Genomic DNA, 25,582 nt, shown 5'->3' with positions numbered 1-25,582 from the left:
TCCACGCTGGCCAATTATTTTAACGACAACAAATATAATTTACTAACATACTCATAATCATACAAACATAACGTTAGTTACTTGGGAAAAAAATCATGGTCCTGTTTGGTAATTAGTGGTTAGTTGTTAGCGGATTGAATTAGATGTTTTGACTAGTTGATTGAAATAGATTTTTGACTAGCAGATTGAATTTACGGTTTCTTGTAAAACTGTTTGGTAAATAACTGTATGATTTGTTTTTTATGACATCCCAAAACCTCTAACCCAAAAAATATTTATTATTTATTTTAAATTTTACAATTATTTAATCTTAATTAAATAAAAATATATAGTAAACATTTTTAAAAAAATCTAGATATATTAGCTAAAATACTAGAATTCACCACTGTTCATTTGATTATAACAACGTTTGAAGAAAAATGTGTATAACTTAACAAAAAATTATTTACTTTCTCGACTCATATTTCGAAGTATCTATCTGATATTTTATACGATTTTAGAGATGAAAATGATACTTATGAAAGATTAATGAAAAAAATGATATATAACTTTTACTTCGATGAACAATTTTATACTTAATCCGTTGGTTATTAGCCACAACTAAAGGTGGTCTTTGGACACCAATTTACATTCCCACAATCAATAGCGAAAAAGCTAATCCCGAGATGGCAATCCAAACTGATTTCCTCGCATAGTCTACGATTATGATTATATGCATTTAGTGGTTTTAGAATACTATATTTTTAATGGGCTCTTTAAATAAATTCTTAGTTCTAATCTTAAAAATGATGTGAAAAATTAGAGTTTTAATATATTCTTAGTGGCACTTTACAAATCTAAAATTTTCTCTCTTCTCCTTAAAGAGCATTTCTCTTAACCATTGAATAGAATATTCACTTTTTTCTATTTTTATTCACTTCTCTTTCATTATTTCTTCAACTCCTCTCTTTTAAAGAGCATTTGCTGTTGAATTCGTACTAGTAGCTGAAAGAATGGTTCCCCTATAACTCTAACAAGTAAGAGGGCAGATATATTTGCACTTATCCTTTTCTTGAGTATGAGCAAGTTTTCAAGTATATGGAGAACCAGCATTAATGCTAGTAGTCACAGGATCAAAACTAGTCAATTGGTCTGATGACGAACATGTTAGTGAGGATTGAGGAATGTACCCTTGATTCGAAAGATGATTATGAAGATTTCAGTGTAGGTTCAGAAAATGAAAATGAGGAAAGTGATGCTGATTCAGAAGATCATAATGAGGAAAGCAGCACTCCTGATTCTGAAGACAATGAGAAAGACAAGTAAAATAAAACTCCCAACTCATGTTTGATATTTGAGCAGAACAAATGCATGCGCAGGATGCCAAGCCTGCCTTGATCACTTGACTATGCAGATCTTTATTACAGAGGCCGATCCAACCCGATGAAGTACCACAACTGCATCACCTTGCACACACAATCCTTTTTTTGTTGCTGAATTCAAAGCAGCATTTAAGATCACCTCAGTTGATTCTGCATCGGTAGCCTTTGCAGAGCCTTCAGCGAGAAGAGGGATCAAGCCTCTGTATATTAGGCTGTGCCTTGCTGGGGTCTCATCACTGCAGGTCCAATCAAATGAGTCTGTTGTCAAAACTGGGACAACCACTGAGAGAATTGGGACTGCAGGACGGTACTTGGCAACTAACTTTGCTGTAGTCCCACCACGAGTCAGCACAACAATGAGTTTTGCTTGAGCCTTGTTAGCTGCTCGGACAGCAGTAGATGCAAGGCTCTCCAGTGGACTCATTGGCACAGGGGTTGCCTTTATCATCTCCTTATATATAGTGCTATAGTCAAGTGAGGACTCTGCCTCTATGCAAATTCGAGCCATAGTTTTAACAGCAATTTCAGGATATGCTCCAGCTGCACTCTCCCCACTAAGCATTACACAGTCAGTCCCATCTAATACAGCATTAGCAACGTCGGTTGCCTCAGCACGAGTGGGACGTGGAGACTTGATCATTGATTCAAGCATCTGAGTGGCAGTGACCACTGGCTTACCAGCAAGATTACACTTGTAAATCATCATTTTTTGCGCCAAGAAAATCTTCTCAACTGGGATTTCCATTCCAAGATCACCACGAGCAACCATGAATGAGTCAGTCTCACGCAAGATTTCATCAAAGTTTACAACTCCCTCCTGATTCTCAACCTTCAAGAAATTTAGTTAAAAAAAAACCATTACAAAAGGCATGAAGGTTTGGGATTACTAGTATATTCAATGATAAGACTCCCGACTCCGCATGAAAGTGAGGTTCACGAAAATTAGAACATGTAAAGCAAAAGACCGATTTTTTAGCACACAGCAGAGACCACAGTTTACTAATTGTCCTCATTGGAAGAGACCTACATACCTTTGACATCAACTGTATATTTTTAGCATGGTGCCCAAGTACTTTCCGAACATTAACAAGATCTGAACCCTTGCGAACAAAGGAGAGTGCAATCATATCAATCTTGTTTGGGACACCCCACTGCAAGATGTCTTCCTTGTCCTTTTCTGTGAGTGTTGGGAGATCCACTACAACACCAGGAAGATTCACGTTCTTCCTCTCACCTAGCATAGAAGTATTCTCACAACGACATCTCACTGTTCCAGCTGCCGGGTCACATCTCAAGACAGTGAGAGTGATGGTGCCATCTGCACATAATATTGTATTTCCAGGCTTGATATCCACAGGTAACTTTTTGTAGCTCATAGAGATAGTCTCTTCATCACCCTTTATGCTGTAATCTGTGCTTATAGTGATTTCACGCCCTTCCTTCAGCTGAACAGGTTTTCCATCTTTAAGAAAACCGGTTCGAATTTCAGGTCCCTGGAGGAAACAGAACATAATAAAACTTCAAAATTAGACATTTACAAACAGAATGCATTACAAGAAACTAAAACTTCACGGTACTGAGTTTATCTCAAAGCCTCCTTATGATATTGCAACTAATGATAATATTTGACCTTATCTGTTATATTTTGTGCTTGAGACATATAAAATTTTTTGGGATCAAATACATAAATGTATAACTAATTCAAAGAGTTGCTACTTATAAATAATCCTAAGGAGTAATTATTAAAGGGTGTTGTTCCCTGGCAACCGTGTGTCAGAGAGAGTTATCTAACACATTGTACGGGGCCGTTAGATTTATATTTCAAGGGCTCAGATTCATTTTTTTTAATGGATCCGCGGAAAAGGCGAACTCCCGATCCACGGATATTTATAGCGGATCCTTAAAAAAAAAATTGAATCCGAGCCCTTAAAATATAGATTTAACAGCCCCCGTACAGTGTGTTAAATAACCCCTCCCTGGCACACGGTTGCCAGGGAACATGACCCATTATTAAAATCGCTAGTATACATCAAAACGATAGCATAAGAACACACCTATCCTGATTCCGGTCACATTCAATGAGCAACTGACATTAACCGACTAACACAAACTTATTAGGTCCTCCCTTCAAAACTTGTTCTCTTAGGACAGGCTGTGTCATCAACTTGTAATGAAAGTGCTTTTCATTCTTACAGTAATCTCTACTTCATAACTTTAGTTGCTAATAAAAATTCAAAGTATATATTCTCATCCTATATAGTTATCAGAGAAGTATTTTTGGCAGATAAGATGACTGAATCTCTAGCTAACGTTCACAGAGTCATTAACACTTCAAGGCAACATTATATTCAGTTTCCTGCCAGTGCTCCCCTGAACCAGATATAGTAGCAAAAGTGTTATATAGAAGGAGCAAAACAAGGCTTATAAGTTATAAGCAAAATCAAAATATGAAATAAGCGAGTAAGCAACAAATTTACTCTAAAAGAGCTTGACAATGATCTAGAAACACTTGACCTTGGTATCGAGCATCACGGCACACATGATCTGAGTGTTCTGCATGCCAATTTTAAGATTGTCCAATGTCTCCTGATGGTACTCATGAGTCCCGTGTGAGAAGTTAAATCTAGCAACATTCATTCCCGCCCTCAAAAGCTTTTCAATCATTGGTACAGATCGGGAAGACGGGCCAAGGGTGCACACAATTTTAGTCTTTGGAACACGGCCATCATTTGGGAGCTCCTTCAAGATCCCCTCAATGTCAATGGTCGACATTTTAGTATCTCAACTAATGAAAGTAGCACCAGCAGAAATGACTTGTAATATAGAGAAGTATAAGCAGACCTGGCAAGCAAACAAGACTAATTGATAAACAAAATGCATGCTAACCTTATTAACTCATTACACATTAAGTCGATTATTGAGATAGGAAGTATCTCTGATCTGCTTTATAATGCTTCCACTGATTTAGTAAAATTACTATCAATATTTCCTTATTTTTTAGTATTTTCGCACTAACAACACAAGATCTCCGTACATCTTACCCTCTCCTCGTATCATGTTACCTCATACCCTGTTAAACTGGGACAGCGTACAGGTGAAACTAACAATCTAACATCAACCATATTCAAGTCCACAAAAATCAAACAGAAACACTGAAAAGTTGAGATATTTAACATGAACCAAAACGCAAGTGAACTGAAACTGTGAGTAAAACACACACACACAAAATTACCAAAGGAAGATTTGAGCTGCAGCTTCTTCTTGAAATGAAGTTGTGAAATTTCCAGCTTTCTCTGTATCTATTTTTTGTGGCCGTGTGTTTATAAGCTTTCTAAATTTTGTGGGGGTTGGTTTATATCTGGATACAAACAGTACACTTAAACTGGAGCCGGGACTAACGGCATATCCAATAGCATGTACTAAAATTGCAGAATAAGATAAGATAAATATAATAATTATGATCTAACCGAATATAATATTAATTATATATTTTAAATAATATACTATTGTTAAAGGTTTTTGAACTTGTTATATATATTTATATATAATATATTATATCATTTATTCAATTGATATAACAATTATATGGGGCTTGACAAAACTTTGTCTAAAAACAAGTACAGCGTGCATATCGTTTTCCACATTAGTTTACAAAACGATTGGCTTAAAGTAATACACGCCCATGGTTTTCTAGAAATTGGATATTAAACCGGTTATTATGGGTTTTGGATTGGGTTACAGCCGTGTCATAGCACAATGCATTCGGAAAACTTTTATTAGCAGTGATGGAATACTAGAAAGAAGGCCGCTACAACGCTTCTTTTATCAGCAATTTCAAAGATTTACACGTTCATCGGCTTTAAAAATAGACACCTGTTAGACTTCCGACCACATAAAAATACCAGTTATACTTTCTACTGCATAAAAATAGACACATGTGCCGTCAAATTCTTAGTTCAATGATATCTCACTCGATTCCTTTACGGGATGTCCAGGTCCTGATAGCTACGTATCAAATAAAATTCAAGGACGTATGTGGTGTGTCTGACTGGGAAGTATTGAGAACTGATATTCCCAACTAGGAGCTAAAGGAGGAGTGGAGAACATGTATGTCCACTCTGGAAATAGTGTGGTAGAATTGTGAGCTAGGAGGCAATATATAAGAACAGGCATGTCTCAGCCTCAGTAAGGGGTAGATGCACACTAATGTCCCCTCCGAAACGGCAGAGAATGTCCAACTCAAAGCAGTAAGACAGCAAGTATGTCCTAGAAAGAAAGGGAACAGACCCAACTTAAAAAGAGAGAATAAAAGTAAGTTTGTTCTAAAAGCGCCGACCCAACTTAAAAACAGAGAAAAACAGTAAGTTTAGTTCAGTTCGAAAAGCAATGCCACAGATCTTTCATCTCAGGAATGCCAAAGCTGCTAAAAAACCCATCACCCATTTGCCTTAAGAGTTAAAGGGCTGTTTAACCAATCCTAAGAAAATATAATATGCCAACCCGCTAAGGCTGAAAAGTTTTCATAATGTGATTGCACACTACCTAGAACATAAAACTAACATTTACACAGAGACCGGTCTATATGCCAGAATGAGAAGAAATGAACATAAGAGGCAAATAGATTCAAGTCTCTACTCATCAAAATCCAAGTTCACCTGATAGATACTTGGTGCACACACATAATAATACATAGCCCATGATTTTGATCAGTACAATAATACAACATCAGATTTAACAGTAAAGCATTCGAGCTCCCAATCAGTACCATCAAAATTTCTACAACTCTATACTTCACTTAAAACTCACAACATTATACCAAAATTCATAGCCAAGGAAATAATACTAAAGCTTAAGTAAACCGTACATAAAAATTACAAAACAAAAATTCAAAACAATTTCTGTTTATGCTTCAAGAGTTCAAGTATATTATGAATGATACCAATCTCTAAGGCATAGATTTCTAAGAATCTATGCAATAAACCTGTTGTGCTATGCTGTATGTAGCGATAGCAAACAAACAACAAAATTGCAATGCAACACCATTTCATTCTATATGTTCTGAATATAAGTTTCTAGTTAAAGTACAACTACAAGAAAAAGGAATGAGTTACTGGACTAGTTTATGCTTCTTTTGATATGGTAGATCTTCCCATATGCTCAAAGCAAGTCATTCTTTACCCTCTTGTTACCACTAATTATTGAACCTCCATCCTTCCGCTTCTTTCCCACATTCTTACCTGAACCCAATTCTTTACTCCCTCTTTCCTCACCGTCTCTGCTTCCACCCTCATCATCATTATCCACAAGCCCAACACTCTTCAAAGATCGAACCTTTTCCAAAACCTTCCCCTCCACATTCTCCTTCTTCCCTTCAACGCCCAACTTCCCATCAACCAATGCCGGATAAATAGGCATCGCCAAAGACTCCGTAAACTTCAAATGAAAGGATCTCACACCAGCCCACTTCCTTGGAACAACCTCTACAACCTCCTCAATCACCTTAACAACATTCTCGAAAATCTCATTCCTCTCCATCGAACTCTTCCCAACTTTAACCAAACTACAGGTCCCACCACTCAAACTCAACATCACACTCCTACACCCCCTCTCAATCTCCTCCTTCCAACTACATTTCCCCAAATTAACCGCCATCGGAACCTTCTTCTTACTCCCATAAAACACCTTCCCAAGAACCCCCGGAAGAAACTTCTCCACCCTCCTATCAACCAAAAACACATCAAACTCCTCATACAACTTCTTTTTCGCCTCGAAAGCCTTATACTCACTTTTCAAAGTCGAAAATTTCAAAACTTTTGTAACGGGCAAGTCCTCATTCTTAATCATCTTATTAGCAACCTCCACATTAACCTTAAACTTAGGGTTTGACTTGGGTCTATCATCAATTATAAGACAAACATCCTTAAACAACAAAGAATCTTGAAGGGGGTGAACAAGGGGTATCTTAAAAGCGGTTCTATTATCTTTTCTTGGGATTTTCTTGAGGGTTACAAGTAGATACATAAAATCATCTGATTGGTTTTGTGGGTCAGTTAAAGATTGGGGCTTTTGTAATTCTTTCCACCGGAGAAGGGCTTTTATGGCTTTTTGAACTGTGATGAGATTCAAGACTGGTTTCTTGGAGATGGGTTTTGAGGTAGAAATTGAATCAGCAGGAGCCATGGGAACAGAAATTGAAAGCTGCAAGCAGGGGAGGCTACTTCTCTGTCAAAATTAGGGTTATGAATCAAGATTTTATTCACACAGGACTGGAGCTCACACTGCTAAATAATAATTTAAAGAATTTTAATGTTAAGAAAAAAAATTCAATATCGATTTTTTCGCCACCGAACTTATTGTTTGTTTAGAAATTTGCTACCTAACTATAAAAAATTTTATTTTTGTCACTGATGTTAGGTTCGAAATTTTTTTTTTTCACTAACATTAGATTCAGATTTGATTATTAACATTATATTTTTTTTTTAGCATTATTGAAACATAATAGTAGTCCACAATATTATGGTGATCTGATGTGCGTCATGTGCCTTATGTAGTTTAGCTTGTAGGACGAGAATTTTGACATGTATTTTAAGGCTCTTAAAAGATTCAGTTTCATAAATTATTTTATTTTTTTGAATAAAAATTTAACATTTGAATTTTTATACTCAAAATTAAATTATGGAACTATGTTTTATAGGAAGTAGGAACTTTGAAATACGTGCCAAGCAGTGGAAAAAAACTATAAAAAAATGAGGAGGACGGAGGGAGTAATAATAACATAAATGAGCGGTAAAATGGGGAATATTTATTATCCTTTTATATCCATCTTTGCGTGTTGGTTCATTAAACACAAGAAAAAAATGATTCGTGCAAAAGTTAAGATATTGATATAAAAAGTAACATATTAATATTAGGTGTGTTTATAAAAGAAGCACAAGATAAAATCAAGTAAAATTTCGTATTAATTTAGGCTAAATTTATAAATCAAAATCATCCTTTGAATTTATAGAAACAATCCTATTTTTATAATGAAATTTTCTAATAACCTCAACTTACGGATCATATAGTGAGGTCAAATTCAGAAAGAGGGTGTCGCTGGCAAGAAATGGAAAAAGTAGAAATGAGGGCATGAATCTGATTAACCGAAATACGCAATATACAAAAAGGGTAAATTTGAGCCCTTCGATCTTCGAAATAAAAAAATACTGCAAATATTTGTATGCAACTGTCGTAATTGGTAGTTTGGTACTCTGTTTCACACCCTCCTTCCCCTGGATTCTCTCTTCCTACAAAAATTGAGTCGCTAATTATTTCATATATTTAAAAAAAGAATAAAATAATGTAAATATATTTATAATAACTTCATATAATAATATATTATAATCACTCATAACTCTTAATTTCTTTTTTTTATTTTAGGCTCTGGTATGGTCGTGTGTTTTAGCCGGCTTGCACGATGATTGGCTGCATTCAATTCCAGCTTAATTCGCTGCCATTTGTTCATATTGCATCACAGGCACAGCACAGAAATATTATTATTACTATTTTCACTCTATAATCTCTCCTGCATAAATCTCATGCGCACATATATCGTCAAAGTTTTTTCATTTCATCTGTTTCTTGGTCCAGGTTAAAACTTTGTCCACTTTCTATAAAGTTGACTTCTCTTCTGTACTACATGCATCTGTTACAGACAAACAGTTCCTCGAGGTATCTTAGGATCATCACTTCTTCCTTGATTCTCTCTGCCTTGTACTTCTACACTTGTACCAATCATTGAACAAGTAAATATCATATATGTTGTAGCATCCCTATAATATACTAAAGTTTTAGTTGATGGAGTTCTTGGATAGGCAGAGGAAACACATCCGAAATCATACCAAAGAAAAGCTGCCCTGTGGTTTAGTAGCCACGCTTCCTGTGCTTCTTCTTGCAGCTCTAGCTCTTTGGTGGTGCTCCTCTTCGATTGTCAATTCTTCGCGGCAGGCTAGATTAGCCTCTGACGCAGTTTCAACGTTGAATTCTACAGTGGATGGGAAGGTTCAGCTAGACACACCTAATGAAACATTTTATGATGATCCGAAACTCAACTATTCCATTGGAAGTCCTATGGAAAACTGGGATGAGAAGAGAAGGACTTGGATGAAGCATAATCCTTCGTATGCAGCAGCGGATAAGGTACTTGTGTTGACGGGATCACAGCCATCCCCATGTCACAACCCGATAGGCGATTTCTTCCTATTGAGACTTTTTAAGAACAAGGTGGATTACTGCAGAATTCATGGATATGACATCTTTTATAATAATGCTTTTCTGCATCCTAAGATGGACTCTTATTGGGCTAAAACGCCTATTATACGTGCTGCCATGATGGCTCATCCGGAGGTGGAGTGGATTTGGTGGGTAGACTCTGATGCAGTGATCACAGACATGGACTTCAAGCTTCCTTTTGACAAGTACAAAAACTATAACCTCATTGTTGATGGCTGGCCTGGGATGATCTACGAGGAACGGAGCTGGTATGGGCTCAATGCTGGAGTTTTGCTGTTCAGGAATTGTCAGTGGTCAATGGACTTCATGGATGTTTGGGCTAGCATGGGCCCTGGATACGCAGAGTATGAAAAATGGGGAAAAATCTTAAAATCCACTTTCAAAGACAAGCAATTTGCAATAGCAGATGATCAATCAGCCATGGTTTATATGCTACTGCAACAGAAAGAGAAATGGGCTGACAAAGTTTACATTGAGAATGAGTATTGTTTCCAGTGTTATTGGGCTGGCATAGTAAGTAAATTTGAAAATGTGTCAAAAAAATACGCAGACCTGGAGAAGGATGCCAGCCTGTTAAGGAGGAGACACGCGGAGGTGCTAACTGAGAGCTACTCTGAGCTGAGGGAGCTGTACTTAAAAAAGGCCGGATATGGGAAAGAGACAGGAAGACGCCCATTTATTACGCATTTTACAGGGTGTTCACCGTGTAGTGGGAACCACAATCCCATCTATGCTGGGGATTCTTGCAAAGATGGAATGGAGAAGGCTTTGAACTTTGTGGATAACCAGGTGCTTCGCGTTTTTGGGTATGAGCATCGTAGCTTAATGTCTTCCTCCGTGGTGCCTTGGCAATCAGATGTAGCAGGAATGAGAGATTAGGATCAATGTCTTATTATACATTCAGCAGATATGACTATGATACCACGAATAGTTAGTCATTGGCAAATTGACAGTTGCTATTTACCAAACTTGTCAGTCCTGTAAACAGAAGGGAGAAGTGCAAAGTGCAAACAATAACTAAACTGAAATTGTTATAAACAAATTAATCATATCATTTTTAATTCGTCCCCAATGAAGAAGGAGAATGTATCATCAGAGTTAACTTGTCTAGCGTTTTTCCGCTGAAAGTATGCTACTATGTATGAAACACATGTTTGCATATCAAAAAATAGAGTCAATTTACTCAGAAGTTTGGTATTTTCTTTTGCTCAAAATTTAAGCAAAGCATGAAGTTCCATATTTCAATCCCAGTAGAATTCCTTGACTTTTCACTGATCCTTTCATTTAGCATAAAATAAAAATGCAACCGAAATTTTAAAACACATTTTATATAAAAAATAACAAATGGTTTTTTAATCAGATTTATATGTTTTTTTTTGAAACAATCAGATTTTTATGTTATTCACAAAAAAGTCTTCCTTTTCTTGAAAAGACCCATTTTTCATCCCTTTAATTTTTTACTTTTTATTTTCGTCTCAATCTTCATAACCAAATCACAAGACACAACAGAACAAAAGAATCTGGATGTTACCCAGTTTAATTGTCAAGAAAATAGTAAACCCATCATCACTCATTCTCTTCTTTATGCTCAAAAAAGCTCTGTTCTTTTCAGTTTCACACACATATATATAGTATAAGCTTAACCCTCACTTGTTATTTTAATACACAACAAGGGTCTGATAGTTTTTGAGACCCATTTGCAAGAACAATTGATATACCTAATTTGAATACGATTAGATCGCTGTAATGGATAGCATTACATCTCCGAGGAAGAACCAGAGTAGTGGCAATAACAACAAGATAGATGGGTTTGCGTTGATAAAATCCATGTTTTTCAAGAACCCAGATGCCATTTCTGGCGCTGCTGATGCTGCTTTCTCTAAACCCCTCCCCCTTTTCTCCCCTTTTGCCAATTCTGTCATCTCTCGCTGTGCCACGTATTCTCTCTCTCTCTCTCTCTCTCTGCTTGTATGTGTGCAGTTATATATTCTTGCTAATGTTAGAATGTCCTTATTGTTCACTTGTGTACAACTACTGGATCATCAACTAATAATGTTTATGTAGAGAATATAATATGTTCAAGATTAATATTCTTTTATGCAACTTCTATTGCAATGTTTTCAATATTTTTGCATTGAAGCACTATATACATTCTCTAATACTAAAGTATTCCATTTACACTAATTTCCTAAGATTTGGTACCCACTTCTCGATTGTTCTTTTTCACCTGCAGCCACAACCTAAAATTTTGGCAACTTTCATGATCTTTTCACACTATCTCCATATCCTCCCTTCTAATTTAGCAATATACGGGGTTTCTGTCTATTGGGAAGGAAAGGGCAGGCTAAGTGAAAAATGATATTGCTTGCCTCTACATAAAGTCAATAGCCATATTATTGTAAGCATTAAATTTGACCATAATTCATGGATGGACCCTGAAATATGTGATGTTGTATCCGTTTAAAGCCTGGCCTTACTATCCGATTAAACTGATCCTTAAACTATACAAATGGGACAAGTTGCCCCTTGCATTGGCCTATATTGTTAGTTAGCTCAGAAGTGGTCCACAAACATTAAAAAATATGACATCGTAGTTGCGCCGTACTTCACAAGTGCGTGAATCTCTACCAAAATTTATGTCCAGGGTCCAATTTTTCAAGACGCGTATTCAGGGTTTGTTTTAATAAATATTTATGTGTTGGAAAAGACGACATACTTAAATAACGTTGTAGATCCTAACTGGGTTGCAATAAAATTGACAATGACTATGAATGTAGTGGTGTTGAATTACAGTGTTTCATAGTTAGACTCAGTGGCAAACCATGCTAATGGACATTGGAAGCTGAAAGAATTCATATGATTCACTTGCCTTGCATCACATTATTCGATGTACCCTTTTCTCTATCTTTCAAATATACCGTTCTAACCTTGAAGTTTGACACCTTATTCACCTAAAACTTCTAAGTTTGGAATTGAACATATTGAACTCTATAGTGATTGAAATTTTTTTAAAGCTATCATATCCCTATTTCTATTAAATATAAATATACACTTCTGGAATCTGCTACATTGCAGGATCCTTCAGAAACCAACTGAGGAGCTGCAGCACTGTTTTGACACCAAGTACCCTGATATTGTGAAGGAATCATTGATTTATGCTAGAAGTTTATTGGAATTCTGTTCGTATCAAGCACTGCACATAATGACTAGGCGTCCAAATTATTTGGCTGACAAAGATTTTCGCCGCTTAACATTTGACATGATGCTTGCATGGGAGGGACCGAGTCCTCAGGATGAAGAACTAAAGATCGTAAGACCACACCCTCTATATTACCTTCTGACATCTGAGCACAATTAGCTGCTAATCATTATGCCATTATAGTTTTATTTTTGGATAGCATTTGACAGTCATCCACTGCTCATCCATTACCACTTTAAGCATTGTTAAGATTTAGCTTATTTTTTTGCATTAATAGTAATAGTTAGAAAATGTGATCTAAACAATGTTATATTGATTGGTGTTTTCATTGGGAGCTACAGGAAACTGCTTCTAGCAGTAACCAGGAAGCAGAGGATGACGGGTGGTCACTCTTCTATTCTAATGCCATGAATATGGCTGTTCAGGTTCTCAGTTCATCTTTATAGGGAAAATTATTCATTGTCTGTTTAGAGTAGACTGATCACTATTTTTGACTTTTTGAGTCTCTAATTCAGTTAGAGTAGTTTTCAAGGACCTTCTGCTTTCTCAGGTTGATGACAAAAAAACTGTAGGACTGGAGGCTTTTGCACGGATTGCCCCTGCCTGTACAGTTGTTGCAGATGTAATCACTGTTCACAATCTCTTTGATGTTCTGACTACATCTTCAGGCCATAGACTTCATTTTCTTATTTACGACAAGTACATTCGCAGCCTGGAAAAGTAAGGATGTACAGAAATCCCTTAAATCTTTGGTATTATATATTCTTGTTGGAGTTGGACATATTGTTCTGACTTCCAGTTACAGTGCATGATGGAATAATATTACTAGTATCCTTACAGTCACTAGTCACCTAAGCTGTGCACATGCTGCTAGCAAAATTTCATAAATTACTTCATATATGTATTCCCTTGAACGTCACTCAAGAACCACTAAATAGGGTCATAAATTGGCATGTGGCTGAAGGCTTCTCTTGATGATAAAAATGAAATTTGTTAAAATTGCACTCGGTTTTGTTTTTGTGATTGACTAGAAGCCCTTTCTTTATTGTTCATTTACGGGAATCCTTCATTTGTGCATTATTTATTATCTTGTTGGAGACATGTTACTGGGTATATGTTCTCATGTTTCTTCTGCACCGTTCAACAATGTAATGTAAATCAGGATAGGTGTTTTTGGCCCACTGGCTATGTCAGATTTAAGAAATGGTAGATTCACGAAGCGTTCACGTCGTTCTTCATGTTAATACTTAATAACTCCTTTTTATGGGTCAGTAGATTACCAATGAATGTGTTCTTGTAAAAAAAAAAGTTCTAATTGTTGTATACATGTTTGTTTTTGAGACAATTGGTATCATCCCATGCGCTCAGACTGAACTGTATTATGGTTGTAAAAAAAGTTCTATTATTGTGAGAAGTTACTCATGTAAAGGAAGCACCCTCTAAACTTTTAACCAAAACTAATCATCACAAGGTAACTCTTTTCATGTCAAACTCTTAAATGGAAGATAATTATTGCAAACAATTTGATTTGAAACAATTATTCTATACAACTTTTTAATCATAGGTCATGGACTTTTACTGCAGGGTGATAAAATCTACTGCTACTGCAAATACATCTTCGTTGGTATCCAGCCTTCAGCTTACTGAGGGTGAAATTATTTTAGATATTGATGGCACTGTTCCAACTCAAGCAATTTTTCAGCATATTGGGATATCTGCATGGCCTGGTATTTACTGTCGGTCCTGAATCTGATGTCACTTGTTAGACTTGACACATCTGCTTGTTGATTCTTGTCTTTCTGAACCTAGTTGCTAGTTCCTGCAATTTACAAGTGTATACTGACTTGGTTACAATATAATATCTTTTTGTCAGGACGTCTGACATTGACTACTCATGCTTTGTACTTCGAGTCTCTGGGAGTAGGAATTTATGATAAAGCTGCGAAATATGAATTGGCTGTGGACACGAAGCAGGTTATAAAGCCTGATCTAACGGGACCACTGGGTGCTCGTCTGTATGATAAAGCTGTTATGTACAAGTCCACATCAGTGTATGTTTTCTTATTGCATTATATGCCTGAATTTTTTGATTTTGTACACATCCTGATGTCTAGTTGTCACAATCTTATACAGGACAGAGCCTGTTTTTTTTGAATTTACTGAATTCAAAGGCAGTTCACGGCGGGACTATTGGTTGGATATCTGTCTAGAGATCCTATATGCTCATAGATTTATTAGGAAGTATAACCTTAAACAGATTCAGCAGTCTGAAGCACTTGCAAGAGCAGCATTAGGTATTCTTCGCTATCGTGCAGTGAAAGAAGCATTTCAGAACTTTCCATCTAACTACAAGACCTTGCTCTGTTTTAATTTGGCTGAAAGTCTTCCCGGAGGATATACAATATTGCAGACTCTTTCAAGTCGTTTGTCACTGTTAAATGCAAGTTCCTCTCAACCTGATTCAGTAAGATCTCCAACTGCCAGCAGGCAAATAAGACACCCGATTTCACATTTGACACTTTGTAGACATGGAATTATTTCACGAAATGAGTTTGGCATAGATGAAGAAGAACTGCAGCAAGTTGGAGATGTTTGCGTTGGTGAGATAAATCCTCTAGAATTGGCTGTGAAGCAGTCAAAACAAGACATAGGAAGGGCAGAAGCTGCACGAGCAACAGTTGACCAAGTGAAAGTGGAGGGGATCGATACCAACCTAGCCGTCATGAAGGTAATTAGTTTGTTATTATTTGATTTTGTTGTTGAGCACCCAAAATATTTACTTATGTATCTGCTTCCTTGTTAGACAGTGCTTGTGATGCAATATAATTGTTAATTAGTGGAGCCAGGAATTTAAGATGTAACTGATATTACTCCCTCCGTTTCACAATAGTAGTTCATTGAAAAAAAAATTCAAATTAGTTGTCCACTTATAATTTTAATGTAAAGAGCAGTCCACACTTCTCTTAGCTGGACTACATTGCAGTGAATCTGAGGCTGAATTCAAGGAAGAAGGCTCTTTAATGTGCAACAGTCAAACCCCTGACTAATTACTTGAAAGAAAACAAATGAATGAATATAGATATAACTAACCCGTATATGCTGATTCTCATTATGTGTCTCGTCAGTATCTTTATTGCAACTTAATTTAAATGGGTGGCACAGGGTTGCTAATTGCTTGTGATATATAATTAATGATGCAAACAGACACTTGCAAGAGTTATCATTCCTTTGCTCGTATTGGAAAGTGCCGAGAGTTATCCATGTTAAAATCATGTCACTGACAAATATTATAATTTTAGCTTTTTAACAATTTTATATAATAGAAAATCTAGTTGTGACATGATATGTGGGTGGCACAAGGGTCCTAATTGCTTGTCATATTTAATTAAAAGTTGCAATTTAAACACTAGCAAGAATTATCACTCAGCTTTCAGTGTGAAGTGTCAATAGATATCTTTGATTAAGTTAGCTTTATGAAATTATACCTATGTCTTAATGTTATAGTTATATGATAGGAAATAGAGTTGAAAATTTTTCTGTGTTTTGTATTATAACATGTAATTTGTTTATTTGTGTAGGAAATGCTTCTCCCAATTCTTGAATTGTTTAACCATCTTCAGCGACTTGCTTCCTGGGAAGAACCTGCAAAATCAACAGTGTTTATGGTACTGATGAGCTACATTATACTTAAGTAAGTTTTTTAGGTCTTGTCTACTGTTAATTATATATTAGTACAATAATTTGAACCATACTTGGTTTAAAAATAAAGTTTAGTGTTCATATGTATTTGCTTTTTTCATATATTTAAGTAGTTTATAACATGTAATCATATTGCCCTCATGCTAGGCCCAAGGAAAAAACTTCGTTATATCTAAGCTTGTATATTTAAAATTAGAATAAACTCTAACACTTGTCAGGAAGAGGTGGCAATAGTTTTACTCCGTTCAATAATTATTTTTAAGGTAGCGGTGAAAATGTATCCCTTGGAACTCATTTAACCACTTGTTTTAACAGGAAGACTCGTATGAAAAGTAATTTAATTGAAAACACTAACATATGTCTTGACAAAAGCTTTTTTTAAGCCACTTGTGGTTAATACAATATCATTTGACATCAGTGGCTCAATTGTATAGCTTATTCTCCAATTTTGACAAAGCTGGCAAGAGTAGAGCGCTAAATAATGTTTTATGGTTTACAGGGGATGGATAAAGTATGTACTGCCATCGATCTTTTTATTTCTTGCAATTATGATGGGTTGGCATAGGTATGCTAAGAGAGGGAAAACTTTGGAAGCTTTTAACATTACAGTTCCCCCTAGTCAAAATGCAGTTGAGCAGTTGCTGGCTTTGCAGGATGCTATATCTCAAGTTGAAGCTTTAATTCAAGCTGGAAATATATTTCTTCTTAAAGTTAGAGCTCTTCTTTTAGCTGCAATTCCACAGGTATTCACCCGACCGGATTTGATAGTAATAAAATCTGTTTATATAGTTTTTCTATATTACACTTGTAATAAGATCCAGTACTTTCACTGGATTATGGTGATCTGAGAGGTTTATATCTCTGCCTTTGCATGTTTTAAAGAATAACTAAACAAGGAAGTGTTTAAGAAAAAAATCACATATCCAATTCTTCCTGTACAAAAAGTCTTCAAGGATAATAGTTTCTAGACTTTCCAACTATCTTTGCAATTGCTAAGTGTCTGGTATTAATTTGATTTTATGCTATCTTTTCAATTCTCATCCGGGTTTATTTCACCTTCACTTAAGTGTCAATTTTCCAGTTCACCCTCTTTAATTCCTCTGAAGCTAACAACACATTGCTACTTAATCTGGCTTCTTTTAGGCAACGGAAAGAACTGCCCTAGTGCTAGTCATCATGGCACTGGTATTAGCATTTGTGCCTGTAAAATATCTGATACTAATGGGTTTCAATGAGGCATATACAAGGCAAATGCCCCTGAGAAAGGAAAGCAGTGAGCGATGGATGAGACGCATGAGGGATTGGTGGTACAGTATACCTGCAGCTCCAGTCCAGTTGATTAAACTTGATGACAAGAAAAAGAAGTAAATGATACTACCTGTATAGACATTGTAATTGTAATATGAATGCCCTCCCTCTAAGAACCCTTAAAACAGGGTATGCTTTAGAAGTATATATCAAGCTTTTATTTTAATTTCCAAATTTGTAGTAAACTGCAGTGTTCTTATATGCAAGTCTATCTATCTATCTATCTATCTATCTATCTATATCTATATTATAGTTCCTGAAGCGTGTTTGCTACAGTCCCCTTTCTTACTGCTTATACTTCCACCTTCGACCTGGCTTTTCTTTATAATTGCAAAATTGCCACTGCTTGCTTACGTGCGTGTACAGTTAACTGCCACCTCCATTACAGCATGGCCCGCCTCACGTGCACATTTTAATTACCACTTAAATATTAATTTCTAAAAGATTCAGACAATGAAACTTCTACAGCTTACAAGACAAGTTTTGCGTTTGAAAGTGGCTTCCTCTGCAGCTTTCCCATATCAAAGATGATCACTCTCTTCTATCAGTGTGTAGAGGAAATATTTGCCGCCATCCTCTTTCTCCACCAAGGCAACATCTTTCTCGATCAATCTCGGACATCTATCTGTTTCTCTCTGCTACTCTTTTTATCAGAAGAGAACAATGACCAACAAGGTCAGAGCTGTCTACCATAGTCCTGTTTCTATTAATTTAATAGCATTCACTAATTTCAATCACATGACTTCAGGATGATGATTCACGGCGTTTATTCACGCCTGAAGACATGACAGATGGTACATCATATCCAATATCAATTATCTGCCTTTAACTTCGATTTATTTTTGGATGCTTTTTATTGTCTAATGTTGTTGTTTGATGCTTAATTTAGGTCATAAGTCTCTGAAGAGACGCAAAACTACGAAGAAGCCAAACCAAGAGAATGTTTCAGGCATCACGACTGGAACAGCACAGACAAACTCATCGGTGAACCGTACATGTATTGTGTTCCCTGTACTGTACATTATGTATCCAGACAAACATATGTTTGTCTAAAAGACAAGACATTTTCCTTAATTAGTTGTTAGTACATTTTATGCTGTTCTGAATACAAATGAAAAATATTACAGTTGTGACATAATATGTGTAATTAATTTCCGTTGATGTTAACTAATTTATGATACGAATTAAAAGCTGTTCAAACCATTTTGTCAAATGTCAACTTTCACTTGCAAATTAAGATTGGCAGGTTATCATAATCTAAACTCTTTGTTGGTATATAAGTCTGTGTTGGAATATAAGTTGGTTTTGCAATATGTTAATTTCAGTGCCTTGAATGAATTTTGTATTTTGTATGGTTGTTTTAATCTGATGCAGGTAAACCAGTTCCAACTGGTTCACGTCAATCCACTTTTCACAGCACTGATCAATTAATTAGAACTCCAGTTACAGATAGGTTCACCAGCTATGCATCATATTGCAATGCATCTCATACCCAACAAACATGTAATAATCTTGCAATACACTTTACACTCTGATATGAAACAGTAGCTTTAGTGAAGTTGATTTTTCTACCGTTTGTTGTCGTATTATGCAGCTAAACCAGTTGAAAGTGGTTCATGTCCATCCACTTTTCAGAGTGTAACTGAATTACCTAGGACTCCATTTAGAGATATAACAAACGTGTCTCGAAATCAAAAAAATGCGCAGCAGCAACAAAAACCGAAGGGCAAGGCTAAACAAAAGAAATGGGAGGATGTACCTTTAAATGCTTGGAGCCGTAACCTCTTTCAACAGGAATTTAGTCAGAACCACACCAACAGCAACAGTGTTGTATATGATGAGATTTGTGGTATGCAGACAAATAGTTTGTGTTTGCAAAATATGATTGTGAAATGAATATGCTGTTTTTCAGAGATATTCTGTCTTAATTTTTTAATTTCTGCAGAGGAAACTCGGCTTAAAAATGCAACAGTTACGGATGAGGATCTATTTGAGGTGGAGGATTCCTACGACACCAATGACGACAGCTCTGATGAGGATATTATGGAACAAACAACACCAGGTTTGTTCAATGTCTTTTTAAAGTTCTGAACCTTTTATCAGAAGATGTACTTTGCCATAATATTTCCATTATTTCACAGTTAATCAGAGCACAATGCATGATCAGCCACCGAAGAGGAATCGACGTGGTAAAAACTGCTATGTTCCTGAGGAATACGCCAGCCTTGGTGGTCCAACCAGAGTATGCACACATTGCAAAGCGCAAATGTGGCATGAAGAACGTTCGAACAAAAATGTTACCAAAGGCCCTCCTCTGTTTTCTATATGCTGCAGAAAAGGTGATGTCAGTCTACCTGAGCCACCACCAACACCATCTTGCTTGCAATCTCTTTATAATGATGTAGCTAGAGGTTCACATTTCAAAAGAAGTATACGAATGTACAACTCCATGTTTGCATTCACATCTGCTGGCGGTAATGTGGACCATTCAATAAACCGAGGCCGGGGTCCTTATATTTATCGCTTAAACGGTCAGAATCACCATGTTTTTGGCTCCTTAATCCCTGATGATGGTGACACTCCAAAATTCTGCCAGCTTTACATTTATGATACTGCAAATGAGGTTAATAATCGTTTACGGTGGGTTAAAGTTTCTGATGAACAACCTATTGATGTCCAAGTTGTTGAATGCTTAATCCAGATGTTAGATGACACCAATGAATTGGTGAAAAAATTCCGTACAGCACGTGATCGTTGGGAAAACAATGATATACTTGATTTGAAAGTTGAGCTGAAAATCTGTCGCGCACAGAATGGAAGAGAGAATCATATATCTGCCAGTGATGAAGTAGCTGGCATAATGGTTGGTTCCACCTCAAACACAACTCCTGATCGTGACATTATTATAGAGCCCAAGTTTGGAAAGCTCCAACGTGTGTCTTACATTCATCCAAAGTTCATGGCGCTTCAATATCCCCTTCTTTTTCCCAATGGAGAGGACGGATACCATAATAGAATTCCATTCACCAGTGCTGATTTGGAAAACCTCAAAGAGCGCGACTACATTTCAATGAAAGATTATTACGCATACCAGTTTCAAATCAGGCAAAAGCATTGTAAGTTTCTACCTTGAATCTGTCTTAATATTTTTTGGTGTGTAGCAATTTTGTTCACTGTAATCATATTGTTGTACAAATATTATGCAGCTCTGACACCTAGATTAGGTGGGAGGTTATTCCAGCAATATGTTGTTGACGCTTTTTCGTCTATTGAGCAAACACGCTTATGGTGGTTTCGGAAGAATCAGACAATTCTGAGGAATGAATTGTATAGCCATATATGTGACTCAGTACGTACTGGAGACTATAGTGCTTCTAATGTTGGGAAAGGCGTGATCTTGCCAGCTGGATTTGTTGGTTCTAAACGCTATATGCAGCAAAATTTTCAGGACGCACTAGCAGTGTGTCGTGAAGTAGGCCATCCGGATATTTTCCTAACCATGACAACTAATGCATTATGGGATGAAATTCAAAAAATGATGGTTTTTCTTCCTGGTTGCAGTCCAGAGAATTGCCCTGATATTATCTCTCGAGTCTTCCGTTTGAAACTGGAGCAGCTAACAAATGACATTAAGAAAAAATCTCATTTTGGTGTTTGTGTTGGAGGTATTCTTCTCTTTGTCTATCATAATTAAATGTATATACCTTAGTTCTTAAACTGAAATATTTTATTTTTTTTGTGGACAAACAGTGATGTATGTTGTGGAGTTTCAAAAGCGTGGCCTCCCCCATGTTCACATGCTCATTTGGCTTGACAGCGCTTCAAAGATTTATCTAAAGAATAATGTAGACAAGTTTGTCTCTGCTGAAATACCCGATCCTAAAAAAGACCCTGTGGGATATGCTGCGGTGAAGGCTTTTATGATACATGGACCGTGTGGACTCCAGAATACGAAATCTCCCTGCATGAAAGGTCTAAAGTGCATACGTCATTTTCCGAAAAAGTGAGTGCTTGCTGCCTTTAAAGTCTTCTAAACCTAGCTTATCAGTCTAAGTTGTTTAATAAACCATTATTTGTTATAGGTACTGTCCGCGCACAATGTTTGATGAAAGCGGATTTCCAATGTACAAACGGCGTAGACAGAACATAACAGTCCATGTTAGGAATGCTGATTTGGATAATCAGTGGGTAGTTCCTTATAATCGGGACTTATTGGTCAAATACCAATGTCACATGAACATTGAGATATGTTGTCACGCTCGCAGTCTCAAGTATTTGTTCAAATACTGTTTAAAGGGTCATGATACTGCCACGATACATGTTACTGGGAGGAAGAAGAGAACAGCCAACTCTAACGGTGATGAGCCTATCGATGAAATTGATGCCTACTTTGATGGTAGGTACATATGTGGAGCAGAATCGGCTTATAGGATTTTTGGTTTTCCTATACACCACCGTACAATATCTGTTGAAAGGTTACCATTCCATCTACCAGGACAAAAGAACTGCACATTTCACTCAAACCAGCCTTTGGATAAGGTAGCTGAAAGGGAAAAGGACAGACTTAGTAAACTTGAAGCGTTCTTCCTTTTATGTAATACTGATGCTACAGCTCAGCAATATACCTATCAGGAGATCCCAAAGCATTATGTATGGAATGATGTTGAAAGGAAATGGAATCGAAGAAAAAGAGGATATCAGATAGGACGACTATCTTATACTCATCACAGCAGCGGCGAAGTATGGTTTTTGAGATTATTGCTAACCAAGGTGCGCGGCCCAACTTCCTTTGAGAAACTCAGAACTGTCAATGGAATATGCTATGAGTCCTTTCGTGATGCTTGCAAAGAGTATGGTTTGCTGGATGACGACAAGGAATGGCATGAAGTTCTTGATCAATGCTCCTCTGGTGGCTTGCCTCCTCAGATTCGTCAACTTTTTGTTCACATAATAGTGAATTGCAAGGTAACAGATTTGTATAATTTGTGGAATGCTCACTGGAAGCAAATGGTTGATGATATTATTTTAAAGAGGCGACGCATAAATAAAGATGAAAGCCTAATGCTGGATGATAAGCAGCTACAATTTTATGCTCTGGCAGGTAAAATTAATTTGAATTCAGCTTAATCCTATTCATTTTGTTTTTTATGATAGTTTTATTATCATTCCTGCCGATGAAAAAAATAATAATTTTGATACTATGTGATTGCAGAAATTGATGATTTGCTTAGATCAATTGGGAAATCTTTAAAGAATTTTCAGCAGCTGCCACAACCTCCTGAAATGTATCTGAATCATGGGACAAACAACTTGATTTTGGAAGAAACTAATTACAATATTACTGAGATGGAACTAGAGAATAAGAAGTTGCTGTCGACCATGAACCCAGAGCAGAAGACAGTGTACAATGCCATTCTAGAATCTATAGACAAGAATGAAGGCGGACTTTTTTTTGTTTATGGTAGCGGTGGCTGTGGCAAGACTTTTCTATGGAGAACTTTAATATCAAAGCTACGATCTCAAGGTGATATAGTTTTACCAGTTGCGTCCTCGGGGATTGCTGCAACCCTTATGCCCGGAGGAAGGACCGCCCATTCCCGCTTTAAGATACCTATAGTGCTTGATGAGTTTTCACTTTGTGCTATAGGCAATAATTCTGATATTGCTGAACTTATCAGACATACAAAGCTGATAATCTGGGATGAAGCGCCAATGCAACACAGATTTGCATTTGAATGTCTAGACCGCTCTCTTAGAGACATTATGAAGACTGTTGATCAGGCCCGTGCTTCTTTACCATTTGGAGGTATTACTATACTGCTTGGAGGAGATTTTAGACAAATCCTTCCTGTAATACCTCACGGAGAAAGGGGAGAAATTCTTGAAGCATGTATAACACGTTCCCGTTTGTGGAATATTTGTAAAGTTTATGTTTTGGAGAAGAACATGAGGCTTAACAAAGGTTCATCTCAGCGTGAAATTGATGAGTTGAATGAATTTGCCAAATGGGTTCTTGCTGTTGGAGATGGAACTTTGCATCCTACTCAAGATGGCGGTAATTATCTTGAGGATGACATAGTAGTTCCAGAACAGTTTTGTGACTTGGATAATGAAAATTCTGTTGAGAACATGATTCGCAGTATATATCCAGATTTTATCCAGAATGCAAGAAATCCCAAATATTTGAGTGAGAGGGCTATTCTGACTCCTACTAATCAAACTGTGGGTCATCTCAACTCTCTAATTGTAGAAATGATTCCTGGTGATGCAGTGAATTATTATAGTGTTGATAGTGCTGAGGATTTTGGAGGTACAGATGCTGATCTACAGTCTGCTTTTCCTATCGAGTATCTTAATTCTCTACAAGTACCAGGTATGCCTAGCCATGATTTGAAGCTTAAAGTTGGTACAGTTGTAATGTTGATGAGGAATTTGAATCAAACACTTGGACTATGCAACGGCACTAGAATGATTGTTACCAAGTGTTTGAAATTCTGCGTTGAGTGTGAGGTTATTTGTGGTTCTTTTGCTGGCACCAAACATTTCATTCCACGCATGGAATTATCTCCAAGTGACTCAGATCTGCCTTTTAAGTTAGTTAGAAAACAAATGCCAATTCAGATTTGCTACGCCATGACTATAAATAAGTCTCAGGGTCAGTCTCTAGAAAAGGTTGGTTTGTTTCTTCCGAAAGCTGTTTTTACACACGGCCAGTTCTATGTTGCGGTAAGCAGGGTTACATCTCCAAGTGGTTTGAAGGTATTCATTGATGATGATCGTGGTCTACCAACAAACCTCACACAAAATGTTGTCTACAAAGAGGTGTTCTATGCTTTGCCTAGGTAGTAGAATTTCATGTATCCATTTATTAACTATTTCCTCCACTCTCTTCTGTCAGTTGCAAAGGTATTTGAGAGAAGTTAAATTTTGTTCAGATATTGATAGACTGTATGTTCTTTGCTTTTGGAAATTTTGTTTTTGGAACAACAAACTAACCTGTCAATGACACAATGTTCATTTGTTATGCCTTGGTGCATTACTGATATTATTTGTTTGCTTTACTGATGTCATTCCTTTTCAACTATATCCCGCATTCTGTACATTTCAGTTTCAAGATTTGTAAGAGAAGTTGAACTCTGCTCAGATTTGAAATGCATCTCTTTTTTTGCTTTCCAGGTGTTTTGACAATAGTACCATAGATTAACCTGTCAATGAGACTACTCACACTATGTTATTTAATAATAAGTATAACATATTGAAAGAAATCATCTGCACACTATGTTATGTAATAATAAGTATAACCTGGCAAATATTATGTCTTTTAATCGTATAATCTGAATCAGGATGCTCAGTGAAATAATGAAAATCCAACATTGCATAATTGGCAGATGGCTTCATTTCCCAATATTTCATAAATTGACATTAGTAGCTGATAAAATGTTTACTTTGTGGTACTGCTAGACAATTGCAGAGTGCCCAATTTCTTACAATCACCTAAACTTAGTGGTAATGACCAAATATGTCTTTGGGTTACAATGACCAAAAGGTAATAGCACTGACAACACACTATGTCACGACTACTAAGTAGAAGCATTTACTTTGAAAGTTGCATTCCCAACAAAAGTGAACGATAACCGCTGTCCAACATGAAGCTTATTCTTCCGAGTGAACTCATTCCATCCAAGTCCTAGCCTGCACGTTTTCTTTCTCCTTAGAATTGCCAGCTGATAATGTTTGGACTTCATGA

At 36.6% G+C, this 25,582-nt stretch overlaps 5 protein-coding genes across 6 annotated transcripts; 3 read left to right on the top strand and 2 right to left on the bottom strand.

The window, feature by feature from the left end:
- Positions 1–1,023: 1,023 nt before the first annotated feature.
- LOC108205402 (pyruvate kinase, cytosolic isozyme) lies at positions 1,024–4,764 on the bottom strand. Its single transcript, XM_017375345.2, has 4 exons — positions 4,594–4,764; positions 3,876–4,202; positions 2,393–2,854; positions 1,024–2,190 (listed from the first exon to the last, which is right to left on the bottom strand). Exons 2-4 carry the CDS (start codon positions 4,131–4,133, stop codon positions 1,378–1,380), a joined length of 1,533 nt encoding a protein of 510 aa, XP_017230834.1. The 5' UTR covers positions 4,134–4,202; positions 4,594–4,764; the 3' UTR covers positions 1,024–1,377.
- Positions 4,765–6,518: 1,754 nt separating this feature from the next.
- Positions 6,519–7,541, bottom strand: LOC108222044 (uncharacterized). The gene has a single exon (XM_017395934.1). The coding sequence runs from the start codon at positions 7,539–7,541 to the stop codon at positions 6,519–6,521; it is 1,023 nt and encodes a 340-aa protein (XP_017251423.1).
- Positions 7,542–8,697: 1,156 nt separating this feature from the next.
- On the top strand, positions 8,698–10,796 carry LOC108197219 (galactomannan galactosyltransferase 1). The gene has a single exon (XM_064082192.1). It carries the CDS (start codon positions 9,195–9,197, stop codon positions 10,506–10,508), a length of 1,314 nt encoding a protein of 437 aa, XP_063938262.1. The 5' UTR covers positions 8,698–9,194; the 3' UTR covers positions 10,509–10,796.
- Positions 10,797–11,101: 305 nt separating this feature from the next.
- LOC108205272 (uncharacterized) lies at positions 11,102–18,059 on the top strand. Of its 2 annotated transcripts, XR_001803923.2 has the most exons (11): positions 11,102–11,566; positions 12,705–12,939; positions 13,170–13,253; positions 13,379–13,548; positions 14,413–14,555; positions 14,702–14,879; positions 14,962–15,556; positions 16,407–16,519; positions 17,027–17,092; positions 17,181–17,270; positions 17,671–17,810. XR_001803923.2 is itself a non-coding variant. In XM_017375163.2 (10 exons), exons 1-10 carry the CDS (start codon positions 11,376–11,378, stop codon positions 17,893–17,895), a joined length of 2,178 nt encoding a protein of 725 aa, XP_017230652.1. In that variant the 5' UTR covers positions 11,102–11,375; the 3' UTR covers positions 17,896–18,059. The 2 variants fall into 2 exon arrangements, 1 of the variants encoding a protein (XP_017230652.1); XM_017375163.2 differs by having other exon boundaries at positions 17,027–17,270; positions 17,671–18,059.
- A 560-nt stretch (positions 18,060–18,619) lies between these two features.
- Positions 18,620–24,681, top strand: LOC108222035 (uncharacterized). The gene is made up of 10 exons (XM_064086272.1): positions 18,620–18,629; positions 18,725–18,826; positions 19,210–19,338; positions 19,430–19,684; positions 19,781–19,897; positions 19,977–20,951; positions 21,042–21,500; positions 21,586–21,838; positions 21,918–22,936; positions 23,048–24,681. Exons 1-10 carry the CDS (start codon positions 18,620–18,622, stop codon positions 24,679–24,681), a joined length of 4,953 nt encoding a protein of 1,650 aa, XP_063942342.1.
- Positions 24,682–25,582: the final 901 nt, after the last annotated feature.

The sequence above is a fragment of the Daucus carota genome, chromosome 1 (genome assembly GCF_001625215.2).
Source record: "Daucus carota subsp. sativus chromosome 1, DH1 v3.0, whole genome shotgun sequence".
NCBI lineage: Eukaryota > Viridiplantae > Streptophyta > Magnoliopsida > Apiales > Apiaceae > Daucus > Daucus carota.
The sequence above is the reverse complement of the archived record's forward strand: the minus strand, read 5'-3'. Positions and strand labels throughout refer to the sequence as shown.

Excerpts from the sequence above, each read along its gene's own strand:
- LOC108197219 (XM_064082192.1), top strand. The coding sequence starts at position 9,195 with ATGGAGTTCTTGGATAGGCAGAGGAAACACATCCGAAATCATACCAAA.
- LOC108222035 (XM_064086272.1), top strand. Across the intron at positions 19,339-19,429 it reads ATCTCATACCCAACAAACAT|CTAAACCAGTTGAAAGTGGT; the intron begins GTAATAATCTTG and ends CGTATTATGCAG. Across the intron at positions 19,685-19,780 it reads TGTATATGATGAGATTTGTG|AGGAAACTCGGCTTAAAAAT; the intron begins GTATGCAGACAA and ends TAATTTCTGCAG.
- LOC108205402 (XM_017375345.2), bottom strand. The coding sequence starts at position 4,133 with ATGTCGACCATTGACATTGAGGGGATCTTGAAGGAGCTCCCAAATGAT. Across the intron at positions 2,855-3,875 it reads CCGTGATGCTCGATACCAAG|GGACCTGAAATTCGAACCGG; the intron begins GTCAAGTGTTTC and ends TGTTTCCTCCAG. Across the intron at positions 2,191-2,392 it reads ATATACAGTTGATGTCAAAG|GTTGAGAATCAGGAGGGAGT; the intron begins GTATGTAGGTCT and ends AATTTCTTGAAG.
- LOC108222044 (XM_017395934.1), bottom strand. The coding sequence starts at position 7,541 with ATGGCTCCTGCTGATTCAATTTCTACCTCAAAACCCATCTCCAAGAAA.
- LOC108205272 (XM_017375163.2), top strand. The coding sequence starts at position 11,376 with ATGGATAGCATTACATCTCCGAGGAAGAACCAGAGTAGTGGCAATAAC. Across the intron at positions 13,549-14,412 it reads TACATTCGCAGCCTGGAAAA|GGTGATAAAATCTACTGCTA; the intron begins GTAAGGATGTAC and ends CTTTTACTGCAG. Across the intron at positions 14,880-14,961 it reads ATGTACAAGTCCACATCAGT|GACAGAGCCTGTTTTTTTTG; the intron begins GTATGTTTTCTT and ends AATCTTATACAG.